The sequence below is a fragment of the Eretmochelys imbricata genome, chromosome 14 (assembly GCF_965152235.1).
Source record: "Eretmochelys imbricata isolate rEreImb1 chromosome 14, rEreImb1.hap1, whole genome shotgun sequence".
Classification (NCBI taxonomy): Eukaryota; Metazoa; Chordata; order Testudines; family Cheloniidae; genus Eretmochelys; species Eretmochelys imbricata.
In genome coordinates this window covers 50,136,130-50,150,461 of record NC_135585.1, presented here as the reverse complement: position 1 = coordinate 50,150,461, position 14,332 = coordinate 50,136,130, and the positions used below count along the sequence as shown (strand labels likewise).

At 51.7% G+C, this 14,332-nt stretch overlaps 1 protein-coding gene across 1 annotated transcript; it reads left to right on the top strand.

The window, feature by feature from the left end:
- Positions 1-328: 328 nt before the first annotated feature.
- On the top strand, positions 329-9,817 carry LOC144274535 (zinc finger protein RFP-like). The gene is made up of 7 exons (XM_077833413.1): positions 329-762; positions 2,336-2,431; positions 3,448-3,678; positions 4,006-4,028; positions 4,760-4,875; positions 7,193-7,237; positions 8,591-9,817. Exons 1-7 carry the CDS (start codon positions 346-348, stop codon positions 9,109-9,111), a joined length of 1,449 nt encoding a protein of 482 aa, XP_077689539.1. The 5' UTR covers positions 329-345; the 3' UTR covers positions 9,112-9,817.
- Positions 9,818-14,332: the final 4,515 nt, after the last annotated feature.

The following is a 14,332-nucleotide window of genomic DNA, read 5'->3' as shown; positions in this document are numbered from 1 at the left end:
TGGTGGGGGAGGCACTGGGTCATTGCCCTGGGGGAGCTGCTGGGGGAGGGAGGAGATTTAGCTCCTCACAGACAATTTTAACAGTTCTAAAGCTTCAACTTTTTGAATCTCAGTGTCTAGTGTCATTAAATAGTTCTGGTCTGACCAAAATATTGTCTGATCCCCCCCATAATTGATACATTTTTCACCAAAGCCTCCAAGGGGTGAAATTGGTTGGGTCCTTCCTGCTCAGCAAACAGCCTGAGTCATTTTCAGGCAAGGAAACACCCACTTGCTGCTGCAGGCGGGGCATAGTGTGAACTCAGGAAATTGAAACTTACCCTGTCCCACTGCCCGGAGGGAGCCATGGCTGCAGAGAACGCTGTGGAACGTCTGCAGGATGAAGCGACATGTCCCGTCTGTCTGGAGTATTTTAAGGACCCAGTGATTACAAACTGTGGGCACAATTTCTGCCGAGCCTGCATCGCCCAGCACTGGGAGGGAACTGACACAGCCACCTCCTGCCCTCAGTGCAGAGACACTGTGCAACAGAGAAACCTCAGGCCCAACAGGCAGCTGGCAAATGTCGTAGAAATCGCCAGTCAGCTGAGTTTCCAGGCACCAAAGGGAGCAGGAGGGGGTGGGGTGTGTGGGGAACACCAGGAGGCTCTGAAACTGTTCTGTGAAGAGGATCAAACCCCCATCTGTGTGATCTGCAGAGAGTCCCGGGCTCACCGCACTCACAGGGTGGTTCCCATACAGGAAGCTGCCCAGGAGTACAAGGTAGGGAGTTGCTGCCCAGTCTAATGGGTAATAACTTGGGATGTTAATTACAGGTTAATGGTGTGACCCTGTCATTCAGCTGTGTGTAGCCTTCATTGCATGAAAGCTGATTGGGGGAGTTACAAGCTGTGGCTGGTATTACTGCTTGTATCAGTGTTTATTGTTATTTGCATCCCCTAGAGACCCCAGATGAGATCTGACCTCGATTGCGGGGACCTTGCACAAAACCCGGTGAGGGCCAATCCCTGCCCTGAGCCATTTACAGTCTAACTGGACAAGACAGACAAAGGGTGGGAGGGGAAACTGAGGCACAGTGAGGGGCAGTGACTTGTCCAAGGTGACTCAGCAGATCAGTGGCAGAGCTGGATATAAAAGCCTGGTTTTCCAAGGCCCACTTCAGTGCTTTAACCACTAGCTACTCTGCCCCTTTCAGCAGCACTGAGTAGTGATGAAGTGCAAACAGTAGGAGGAAAAGACTCCTCGATACAGGTCCTAGGCGTTGCACGGAGAGGAGGTTTCCCACTGGGATTCCGAACTCCTGTCCTGCTCCATGAGGGTTAAACTCAGATGCTGCCAGCCTGCACTAGAGGAGATCACTGGGCTGAACATGGTGTGGGACCCTGAGCACCTTCAGTCCACACCCACAAGGGCTCCAGTCAGTGCAGGTCCATGCCACATGCCACTGGGATCAGACTTATCTTCAGCAAAACTAACCCCTAGGCAGTGCGGACCAGTGCCAGTCTGACCTGTTCTCTTGTGTTCATGGGCTAGGACCAGCCAACGTGGTTCCGTTAGTCCCACCAGGCAGCCCTTTGAAATCTGTCAGAATCCACCGCTTCTGGGGTCTTTGCTAGGGACTTTGGGGTCGCTACCCAGAGGCCATTGCCAGGGGAAGGGGCTAGGACAGCACTAGGGCAAACCCCAGCTGTTCCTAACACAAATCAACACATCTAATGGGGTACAGGGCTGAAAGTCAATGGAGTTGGACTCCTTTGAGCATCCCAGCCTACATGGCTGCCCCTGCTGGCTTCTGGGATTGGTATCACTGTTTGTTAAATCTTCTCAAAAAATAGCTTTATAGATTCACCACCATGGGACACCAGTTTTCCACTGGTTCAACTCAATGGAGAAAGTGGATGTATTAACTTCAAACCATCTGAATACAAAACCCACCCAATTTCCATAAATCAGGTTTCATTTCCTTAGTGTCTCTGATGTCCTACCTCGAGAAAGACCCACTCTTGTACACAATATTGTGTGACTGTGTTGGTCCTGGGCTATTAAAAAGACAAGGTAGATGAAGTAATATCTGCTCATGGCAGCTTCTGTGGTGAACGACAAGCTTTCAAGCTTACACAGAGCTCTTCTTCAGGCCTGGGAAAGAGTGTGTTCCCCAGAGCTGAGTTGTGTGTCACTTTTTTACCGACAGGAGCTGGGACAGCAGAAGCTGTTGCCTTAGCCACCGAGTCTATCTAGGAAAACTGCCTGTTGTGTAGAATCCTGGGTGGGAAAACACCTCATCCACCTCCTACAACCCTGAAAATAAACCCAGCAAATCATTTCTGTTTGTCAGGAAAACATACAAGCCCATTTGAAGACTCTGAGGGAAGAGAGAGAAAAGCTGCTGGGATTGAAAGTGGCTGGAGAGGAGAGAAGCCGGGAGTATCTGGTTGGTGCCTGTTGTTCTTCGCCTGCTGGGACATGGAGCTGGGAGGGATGTTTATTGGTAGATTTCTCTGTGGCCTTGTGTGTGTTTCGCCATGATCATGGGACACTCTGTGTGTGTGTGTGCGTGTGTGTGTGTGTGCGTGGGCGTGCGCATATCACAAATGTTCTCTCCCTGGAGAAGGACAACAGCGTCTTCTGCAGGATCTAAGATGCATTTTAATTAATGAGTTAATTACGACCCCTTGTGGCTTTCACAAAATTTCTTCCAAACCGCACTGACTATATCCCGGTAGACACGGAGACAGCCCTTGCAGAGAGATTGGGCCCAAATGCGAAGCTGTAAGAAAATCCTCTCCTTTGTGATCACAGTGTAGAGTCAAGTGTCAGGATGTGAAGAATGGTGGGTTTGGAACCTCAGCCCACAGAGACTCTCATGACAACCCGACCGCTCTCCAGAGCCGGGGGGGAGGGGCTAGTGGAACTCTGGCCCACCAGCGGATCTGCCTACGAAGCTCCTGATTGGAGCAGACGTTCGGCTGCATGAATTACGCCAGCAGGAGTCACGGGAAGTTGTCCAAACAACTGAGTGAACTCCCGATCTGCTGCTGGACTGGACCCTGACTCTGGCTTGGCCCTGGCGTTCTTCCAGCCTCAGGTTTGACCTGCAGTACTGCTGTCTGACTTTGGCTTGACCCTTCGCGTGGCTGCCTGACTCCGACTCCAGTCCTGATCCCCCGTGTGACTCCAAACACTGATTCTGGCTCAGCCTTTGGCACGACTTCTGAGCTCGACTGTAGCTCCAACCCTTGGTGAGATCCTGACTTTGACTCCAGCTCTGATTTCGGCTGTAGTTCCTGACTTCTGACTGCAGCTCTGAGCACTAGGCCTGACGCCTCATGGCCTGGTCTCTGCACAGATGGGTTAGAGATTGTAAAGAAACTCTCTCTTGTAAGACTGTATGAAAGGTCTTCACGCTCCATCCATGTTCCTGACCAGCCCTTTCCTTATTTCTTCTAGAAACAGACAGAAACCAAGAGGCAGAAGATTATGTCTGAATTTCAGCAACTGCGGCAGTTCCTGGAGGAACAAGAGCGACTCCTGCTGGACCAGCTGGAAAAGCTGGACAGGGAGATTGTGAAGACACAGAATGAAAATATCACCAAACTCTCAGAGGGGATTTCCCATCTCAGTGAGCTGATCAGTGAGATGGAGGGGAAGTGTCAGAAGCCAGCAAGTGAATTCCTGCAGGTGAGACTGAGCTAGAAACATCCCAAATCCCAACACAGGGACAGGACAGCTCCTGAAGTACGGGCACCGGGGTCCAGCAGTCAGAGATCTCAGTGTAACTCAATGTGTGCATTGCTGAAATGTGAATGACTACTGTTCTTTGCAGACTCACAGACACATTGATATTAGAGCTGGAAAAGCCCTATTAGCTCAATGAAACCATAGCCCCAGGGCCAGGGCAGGGCTGATTTTCCCTGTATTTGCAAAACCCCTTTCCTGGAATCCCAAGTGTGTGTCCGGTGGTACTGAGATTTTTTTTAATCTTTCTCTCCTCTCTCTCCCATCTAGGATGTCAGAAGCACCTTGAGTAGGTACGTGGCTCTCTCTCACTCCCACACATACTTGGCAATGCTGGGGAAGAGCATGGAGATGATGTTTGCACCACATCTCCACAGCAACATGTGTGGGGATTTTGGATACAAATCTCTCAGATAAACTTCATCCTGAGGTTCTCACCCTGGTACAGAAGACTCTGGAATTTTCCATTCAGTGGGAAAGACTAACCTGAAGTGTTTCCTCGAGATGTCACATCCCTGGGGGAGTGGCTGCCTCAGGATTGTGGGGATGGAATATGGGCCTGTCACTATTGGGGCCCTGGTTACCATTCAGCCCAGGGCAGCAGTGGTCAAGAGTCTTTCCCACCTGAGTCTTTCCCAGCCTGAGGACTGTTTGGAGAGCTGTGTGGAATGAGCTGGGGAGGGGGGAGTTGGTGTCTCAGTTTAGTTCCTAGTGGACAGATTTCGACAGCACTTTACATTGGAACCTCCTGTCCCTCAGAGCATGGAGGCCAAGGAGTGAATTGGCCATGTAGACTCAATTCCCCTTTTGTCCCCAGAGCTGAGCTCACCAGACCAGAGTTGAAGAATATTAAGGAGTCCTTAGAAGGGAAGGTTGTACGGCCATGGGCTGTGTTGCACCTGCTCTGAGGCTGGGAGAAGTCAAGGAATTTGAACTCCAGGCATATTAGAGCAGCGACTCACTAGCCAGAACTTATCATGAGTCACACAGTGAAATATAATCACGGGAAATTGTTTCTCTCCAGGTGTGAGAAGGGGAAGTTCCAGCAGTCAGAGGAGATTTCTCCTGAACTGGAAGAGCAAGTCAGCAATTTCTCCCAGAAAACTATTGTGCTAATGGAGACTCTGAGGAAGTTCAAAGGTACCCAGAAGGGATCTAGGAATGGAAATTGGGCTGAGCCTCTGAGACTGTGGGAAGAGAATGGTGCTGGTCAATTGGTTCACCCTTAGATGATGCTTCTATTTATTTGCTGGGTGAGAAGGCCAGACATTTGGGTCCAAGACACTCAGGTTGATTAATTCAAACCTTTCTTTGCACCAGAAACATGCTTTTCAATGACAGTTACAAAGTAAGAAAAGACTCGTAGACTGTAAGGTCAGAAGGGACCATCATGATCCATCTACTCTGACCTCCTGCACATTGCAGGCCACAGAACCTCCCCACCCACTCCTGCAATTTACCCGTAAACTCTGGCTGAATTACTGAAGCCCTCATATAATGATTTAAAGACTTCAAGTTACAGAGAATCCACCATTTCTTCTAGTTTAATATTGGTAAATGATACGTGCCCCATATGGCAGAGGAAGGCAAAAATAAACCCCAGAGTCTCTGGCAATTTGATTTGGTGGAAAATTCCTTCCCTATCCCAAATATGGTGGTCAGTTGGACACTGAACATTTCAGCAAGATCCAAAAGCCAGACACCTGGGAAAGATTTCTCTCTAACTCAGAGCCCTCCCCGACTCGTGCCCCGTCACCAGCCATTGGGATATTTGCTCCTAGCCATTGCATATAGAAAGAAGTGCTGGTCAGTTCCCTTCTCCCGGGGCATAGGTGGGTCATGGGGGATTTCTCCTCGGAAGCTCTAATTACCCCTTACAATGTCTGGAATATTAGACACCTCCAAACTGCATATTTACTAGTTCTTCTCCAATCACCTTTGAGCGGTATGAATATTAAGTACCTTATATAGGTCACACACTACACATGCATGAACACATCATTGGCAGGGCTTTTTTTCTTCAAGTTATTTTCATGTTCTTGTTCTCTTCTCTGATTGGTTTATTCCCACTGATTATGCACACGCCACTTTCCCCCTTGTCTCCACAAAGGGGGTATTGGACTTTGCTAACTTCTCTGTGGCTGGATGTACAGCACACCTCAGCCTAGCTCCAGCCCTTCAGTGCTCCCCCTCCCTGCACAGCCCCCCTCAGACTAGCTCCAGCTCTTCAGTGCCACCTCCATATTGCACAGCTCCCCTCAGCCAAGCTCCAGCCCATCACTGCTACCCCTCCCGCAGCTGCACAGACCCCCTCAGCCTAGCTTCCCAGGAGCAGCAGGGATGAGGGACAGTGGGAAGCCACTTCTGGGAGCCACCAGAGGTGAGTCCCCCACCCTGAAGAATTAGTTCCACGCTAGCCCCTGCTCACAACAGACCCACTGCCAGAACTTGTCCCTTTGTCCTGGTCAGGAGACAGAGGATGTTCCCATTGAACCTGGGATCACCCCTGCCCGGAGAGGGGTGCCCTGGTCACAGTGAGGCGATGGGAAACCCTGCTCCACTGAAAGATCCCCCTCCTCTGCTTCCCACATCCTGTGACATGATGGGGGATCTCCCATGTAAGGGACACAGACAGGGGAGAGACATGGGGTAAGCGGTGTAGAGGTGGGACACACACACACACACACACACACAGAGAGACACTCATCCTCCCATAAGACATATTATTTAAACAAGAAAAATAAATGACTAGTGACAACAATGCACTGAAATATGGTTTTAGGAGAAATATTTATTTCAATGCCACCATCCCACAAAAAAATATTGACTGTGGCAGTGAGGGACATTCAAAAACACTCACCTGAGTTGAATTTATTCCTATTATTATTCTTTATTATTTGTTAACGAGCTAGGTTATGGTTTTTTCAGTGTGGAAAATTGTGCGTTATTTTACGGGTTGAATGATGACTGAATGACATAACCCCCCGCCAATGTCCGTCACCCACTCCGGTAATTTTGTCAAGTGTCCGTTGCACAACATGATGCTGCAAACCCCTGACCAAAGAGACCAAAGTGGGTAAAGTTACTTTTCTGCCAGAGTCCTTCTATGATCTGGATCTAGGTTATGACAAAAGGCCGTGAGTGAATGAGACAAACCAACTGGAGTTTGAATGGTGGGAGGGGATGATGACGGGAAAGGTAAATCTCTCTTAAAGACTGTGTGTCCTGGGATGGTTGTGAGGCTGAAAGGACGTTGGTTCCATTGCTGGGAGATATCTGAATGAGAGAGGAAGTAGAAGGTTTCAGTTAGTTTCAATGAAATGCCTGAGTGTGTCTCTGGGCCTCTCGATCTGTTTCTCTGTCATGATGAAAACACAGTTCTATGCGTTCAGAGTGGGGACGCTGTTATAAATATGAAAGTCTGAAATCTCGTCTCTTTTCTCCTTTCCCCCGCCAGACACTCTGCCGTCTGCACTGGAATCCCTAGGAGCACACAGACAGGGTGAGTTTGCAGCTGGAGATTGTCTTTACATTAGGAGAAAATTCCAGTCAAAACATCTTTCTGAGATTGTAACGAAAGTTACCAACCAACTCACCAGTGACTGTGGCATACACAGCCCTAAAAATAACCTGTTCACAGTGAGGAGATCCAGGGGCACTGGAACTTGGGGGGCCAGGGGGCCAAGCTCACCCTGTTTTTAACATGGGCATAGTTTGGGGGCAGGGGGCCAGGTTGGCCCCCCACACTGCAAGCCTTGGGCAGGCGTGGAGCATCGCAGCGTTGGCTGTGCTTCATGGAGGGGCGGCTGATCAACTGCGCCCTGTGTAGTGCAGCTTCTTCCTGGTGCTTGTCCCTCTCAGTGGCCCCACCCCTGCTCCTCTTCCCCCCGGACCCTCCACCTGCCCTGGGTGGTGCACACCGGAGAGTGGACATGGGAAGGTGGAGGGTCAGGGGCTCTCCATAGTGGCCAAGGCTCCCAGCCTGGACAGGGTAAGGGCCTCGGCGGGAAGATGAAGAGTGGGGAGGGCCAGGGAGAGGGCAGGGCCACAGGTGTTGTGACCTCGTACCCCCCTCCCCAACTTCTGCCAAGGTGCCGGAACACCTGGGGAGATCCCAAGCTGACATCACACAAATAATCCTGACACCAGCCTTAGTGCTGAGTTCATGCCCATGCTAATGAACAGAAACACTCTCCCTGAGCAGCACCCGAACAGAGCTCAATGCCCTGAGGACTGACACATCCCTCTGCTTTACCCTGGTGCAGGGGGTCTCCCCATTGCTCTTCTCCAACATCCTGCCTTTCCTCTGGGCACGGCTGGACTCTCCCACTGGAGCTGCTTCCTGGATTGTGGGGATCCTCTCCCTCTGATGCTGCCAGCTCCTCCCTTCTCTCTGGGCTGGGGATGGGGCTACCTCATCCAATGCCACCTCCTACTCTCTGGTGTTAATCAGCTCTTCCCCAGTGCTGCATCTTCCTCTCTCTTCCCAGCCCTGGGAGAGGAGACTACATTAGAGGAGGGAGATTTCCTCTGGGCTTCAAAACTGGACCTGCTCCCTCCCCACTAAAACCTTTCTTGATGTGTCTCTCCTGCTGGGAATGGAGCAGAATCAACAGGGGTAGCTGGGAGCTGACGCTTCTGCAAGCAAATGGGAAATTAATGAAGTGGGTCTCCTTACAGTGACTGAGGAAGTGCAGTGACATCCCTGCTCAGTCTCAGGTGCCCAGTACAGAGGCAGCTCCCTGGGATCCAGGCCAGTCCCAGCCAGAACAGGGTTGCTGGGGAGTGTGAGAAATGGCCCCAGCCTCCCCCAGGGCCGAGCTCTGCCCCTGACGCTCCGATTCTCTCTCCCCAGCGAATGTGACTCTGGATCCAGACACGGCTCATCCCTACCTCGTCCTGTCTGAGGGTGGGAAAAGTGTGAGATGTGGAGACACGCGGCAGCGACTGCCCGACACCCCTGAGAGATTTGACTCTGTGTTCTGTGTGCTGGGCTGTGAGGGATTCACCGCGGGGAGACATTGCTGGGAGGTGGAGGTGGGGGATGGGCAATTCTGGGCTATGGGGGTGGCCAGAGAGTCTGTGGGGAGGAAGGGAGGGATCAGCCGTAGCCCTGAGGGGGGGATCTGGGCTGTGGGGTGGGACTGGTGTGAGGGTCAGTTCCGGGCTCTCACCTCCCCTGCGACCCCCCTGACCCTGAGCCGGGCCCCCAGCAGGATCCGGGTTTGTCTGGACTGTGGCCGGGGGCAGGTGACATTTATCGATGCTGGTGCCGAGGCCCCGATCTTCACTTTCCCGCCGGGCTCCGTCCCTGGGGAGAGAATCCGCCCCTGGCTCTGGGTGGCGTGGGGAACCCGGCTGCGCCTGTGTCCCTGAGACCCACAGGAAAGGGGGAACAGGAAATCAGCCTCTCTAGCCTCATAGACCCCAGACTCTATGAGCTTGGAGGACTCCCATTGACCCAGCCCCTGGCCCCTCATCTCTATGACCCCTGGAAGCTCCCCCCCCCCCCCGCAGCCCCAGGAGACAGAGGGGGAGAGGAAAGGTCCCCTGGGGCTGCAGGGTGGGGAAGAGGGGCCCTGAGGGGCAGAGGTGGGGGCTGGGCAGGGACCCAGCATGAATCAATCAGGGTTTCGGGGGCTGGGGAGAAGCAGCAGCAGGGAGCGGTTTGTGCAGATCTCTGGGATTGGATCTCATGGGGTCTCCCAGCCACAGCTCCTGCCGCAGGGGCCCAAGTCACTTCAGGTCAACTAGTCACACTGTCATGGTCCCACACACACACGGGGGCAGTGGAGGGAATGGGTAGGGGGTGCAGATTCATGGAAAAACCGTTGTATAACTTTAACAAAATCATTATTCGCTTAGTTCCACGATTTTTTTAAACTCCTGAGGTTGGCAGCACTGGGGGAGGCAGGGACAGGGCAGGTTTAACCAGTGGGAATTAGAAGACGGAAGAAGGAAAATGTGAATGAAAATAAAACAAGAATAAAGAGAGAGTCCAGGAGAAATGGTGGAAAATAGAACTGAGAAGAGTGACAGGAAACTATCCCTGACAGGGGAACCAGCTGGGGGCAGCAAGAGGGGAAGGGATAAAATTGGGGTTGAGGGGGGTGGGATGGAGCAGCCATGGGGTCTGATCTGTAACAGGGAGGGGAGGAGTGGGAGAAACACAGGAAAATAAACAGGGATCAGAAGTGAGGGTAAGAATAATGAACAGAAAAGGAGAGAAGGAAAGGAAAGAGAGAGATTTATGACATGTTATTGAAAGTGAGACTGTAACTCATTAATTCCCTATATTAATTCCTGGCTATTGGTGCTATTTTAGTGCCATTAAGAAAACTGTTCTCAGTAGCTGGGGATCTCCTTGCCATGCTGTGGTTATTAAGGCTCCTTCTCAGCTCTGTTTATGACCGCCTTTCGTTATTTACTGTAAAATAAAACATTACAAACAATTCTTCTTGTTTGTTCCACTTTAATGTCCCAGCTGCAGTTGTCGAGGGTAGAGTCCTGGGATTTGCTTCCTGACTTGGTTTTGTCCCCACAGCCCCCACAGGGAATATCGCGCCTCTAGGAGGAGAATTTTGTGTTTTACTGGGATGTGTCACTAACCAGCCTGTGCTCTGCCTCTGTCCTGTGCACACCCGTGTCAATGAGGAGTTGCTCAGCTGTGCTCTGCGGAGAGGTGACTGGTTGCACAGGGGACAATCCATGAAGGGACTTGGTGTGCAATGCTGAGCGTCACAGGGCTGAGTTTGTAGGCAACCAGAAAATCACATTCTGCAAAGCTGAGTCAGGTTCCTAAACCCCCTAGACAATGCAAGTGGGCATCAGAGGCACCTTACAGTGCGATTAACAAAAGCCAGCTCACTGGGCAGGGAGCCATCTACGCCAGACAAGGGGAGATGCTGACAAGGGGGGAGGGGTGTCCTAAGCCCTGCCCCCTCTCACTGACAGGTGCCTAAATCGGGGCTGCAGGGGGGCATCGGTCTCTGCTCAGCCGCCCACAGACGGGAACCCAGCGCCTGACGTCCGGTGGCTCTGTCACCTGAGGCGTTTCTTGCTGGAATGAGGTAGGCACCTGCCTGGCTCCACACACAATGTGAGTGTGGGGGTGGGGAGAAGGTGGAGGTGGGTTTTGTGATGTCACCTGCCTGATAACCCCCATGGTGAGAGCCCTCAGGTGGCATGTGGGAGACCCAGGTTTGACTCCACTGTCTAGCGTAGCTCACGAATGTGAGTACCAACCTCAGGGCAAACAGTTACAAACCAGGGTACAAACCCCACGCTAGGTATCAAATGTGAACCTCTCAAGCACCAGAACAGCCTGAACATGGAGTCACAGACAGTCCCCTTGGGTTCTCCGGTCTATCTTGCTGCTTTCCTGCCTCCTCCCCTGCTCCATCTCCCCGCTCCCCCTGCCGGGGCTGCCACATTCCCAGCAGCAGAGTCAGGGCAGCTCCTGGCTACAGGTGTCTCTGGTTAAAGTCACCAGCTGCTCTATCCTGGCTTCAGAGAACGGTGGAAGACGTGGAACAGGAGACAACCTCTCCCCTGCCCAGGGAGAACCATTAATAGAAACCTTCCCACCCCAAGGCAAAGGGAGCAGGAGGTGGCAGCCCTGGAGGGAGAGACTCTTATCCAGGAACAGGGAGAAGCATCCAGAAAAGAGCCCCCCTCAGCCCAAGGCAAAGGGATGTGGCAGCCCTGAGGGGGAGACCTCTGCATTCATGTCTCCAGAACCCACCTGGTCAGAGTTAAGGGGGTTTGGGTGCTGGGCACTGAGAGGGTTTCTGTTTACTGGTGTGTGAGTCTGTATCCCAGACCTGGTGAGGTGCCATCGGACTGCAGTGAGGGGAACCCAAACATCTGAGCCCCAGGATCGCCAGATAATTCAAGCCCTCTGGGGCCGGAACAGAGCCCATCCACTGCTCCAGTCTTGGGGTCCTTAAGTGCATTCTTTGGGGACTCTCCCCCTATCTGAGGTGTGAAACCCACTGCCTAACCCCCTGTGTAGAGCTGAGCCTCAGTAATATATCAGCAGCCCCCCATCAGCTCCCTCCCTCCAGCCCCCAGGGCCTCCCACCTGTCATGGGCCCCACCAATCAGTGCCTCCTCCTCCTCCTCATGCCTCCTCCCTGCCACAATCAGCTGTTTCACATGCACTGGAGGCTGGGGGGGTGGGGGGGAAGGGGCAGTGGCCTTGGGGAAAGGGGTGGAGTGGGAGCAGGGCCTGGGTCAGAGCATGGGCTTGAGCAGTGAGCCCCCCTGGCACATTGGAAAGTTGGCGTCTGTAGCTCCAGCCCTGGAGTCAGGGCCTATGCGCCACCCCTGGTATAGGGAGTCTAGGCCCCTCACTCAGCTTTGTGCATTGCAGGGCTGTTCCTGTGACCCTCTAGTGCCCAGTGTCTCTTGAGAAATGTTGTCTCTGATGTCAGGGCCAGCCTTAGGGGTGGATGGATGGGTGACCACCCAGGGGTGCCGTTCTATGGGGGGAAACCTCTGGTGCAGGGTGCCCCTCCTGCCCCTGCTGCTCTGCTCCCGTCTGCAGCCACCACTGCTCCTGCAGCCCTCCTACCCCCGCCTTGGAGCCCCCCTGGCCACCCTGTTTCTGGGAACCTCCTGTCTGCTGTGCAGAGTGGGGTGGGGGCAGGGGTGGACTAATAATGGGGTGTCCCCCTCCCCCACCCATGTACCCTGTCTCTGCTGAGCTGGGGTGTGGGGACAGGAGTCTCTGCTGCTGCTTGTGGGTGAGGAGTGGGAGCTGCTGCTGTCTGAACAAGCCTTCAGACTAGTGAGTGCTGAGCTTAAAGTGACAGTGCGCTTTCTCACACACACACACACACTGTCTCTCACTCCCCAGATACACACACTCTCCCGCAACACACACTTGTATTATTGTTGTTGTTACTTCCTGTTGAAATGAGCAAGGCACCTATGTTCTCTGTAATTTTATTCTTTCAAAGTTGGTTAAGGATTGCCGGGCTGTTATTTTAGGGGTTTTTTTTGACTGGTCTGCGCATTTCATAATTTTATTTCTCTCTTATGCTTCAGTTTAATTCTTTGAGGAGTGAGTTTTAAAATGCCTAACCTGTCCTGGCTGGAGTAATTCTCATTATTACTTTTATTAGCATATTGTGCTTTGTCATTCATTACTTAAAGTGGTACAATCCACTAATAGTATCCTCCTCGAATGTAAATTTAGCTTGTTCTCACCTTAGCAGTGCCAGGTTGTTGTTTTTTTAAATTAGCGAAACACATAACTTTAGACCCTGTGCAGATGCAGGTTGCTTATTTACAACGGGTATTTTTATCTATAAAATAACTTAAAATTCACCCAAAAATAGAAGTTCCAAGTCTGATACTAATAGCAATGATGGAGTCAAAAGTTAGTGAGTCGCGTACATGACTGTGATCAGTAAACAAAAATGCCAAAATAATTAGAAAAATAAATTCCCATTCCTAATAAAAGAGAGAAAAACCTTAATCATGTATGTTAAAATTAAGTAAATACATTTTTAGTGGTGTGAAAAACAGTTAACTAAAACGGAGTAGATAATGGCAGTAACACAGAATGTGTCTGTTAGAGAAATTAAGCAGATTTTATTTTTGTCTACTAAAGGTAGCGTACAAAGTATCAAACGTGTTTCTGATACTTTTGTAAAGCTCCGGAATTGATACCTCAAGGCTTGGGATTGGGAATATTTTGCTCTATTATCTGCTGATTTTTCTAAATTGATATGTATTCAAAATGTGGCTTTAATTGCAGTTTGTAGATATATTGTCTTTCTTTATATAGGAATTAGATACAGGGCTCCTGTCAGCTAACTCCTAAGTTATCTGCAAAAAACCTAGAATTTCAGGTGTCTAAGTAGCCCCTGGAATCGGAGGTGAAAGTGGGCTGGTGCGGGCCAGTACGGTGAACTGATAAGAACCGGCTGCCGGTACTGGCCTGTACATGGCCAACATTTAAGCACTTCCGGGGCAGCACTTTTAACATCGCTGCCCCTTTTGCTTGCCCGTACCGGCAGGGCGACTGTTGGGGGGAAGCAAAAGGGGCAGCTGCCCTGGAGGGGCCCCAGGAATTTAAATGTTCTGAGTGCTCCCAGCCGCTGCGGCAGTGGTGGCCATGAAGAGCTGGCTGCGGGAGTCTGGTCCCCATCCCATCCCTTCCACCCCAGGCCCTGCCCTTTCCAGGGGCCAGAGCCACCCCCCACCTTGCCCAGGAGGGACCTGGCGTACCGGTAAGGCCCTCTACTTACTTTCACCCCTGCCTGGAATCACAGTTAAAGTTTTCCCCGCCCCCAAAAATCTGAAATGGTGCCCTTGGTGAGCCAGGAGTGGCCAGAGGGTGGTGGGAGGGCCATGGGCTCTGGCAAGATGCAGCCCCCATGTGACAGCAGGAAGCCCTCAAATTAATCTCCTATCCCCTCATCCTGGAGTCACAGCTCTCCCATTTGGTCTTGCTACACCTCACACCAAGAATACAGCTGGGGTGCATCCAGATCATTTCCCGGTGACTAGTGACAGCCCCATGGGGGCAGCGTTAAGGGTGCACCGGCCTGTACCTTAACTCTGTATTTCTTGGTTTTCAGAAGTT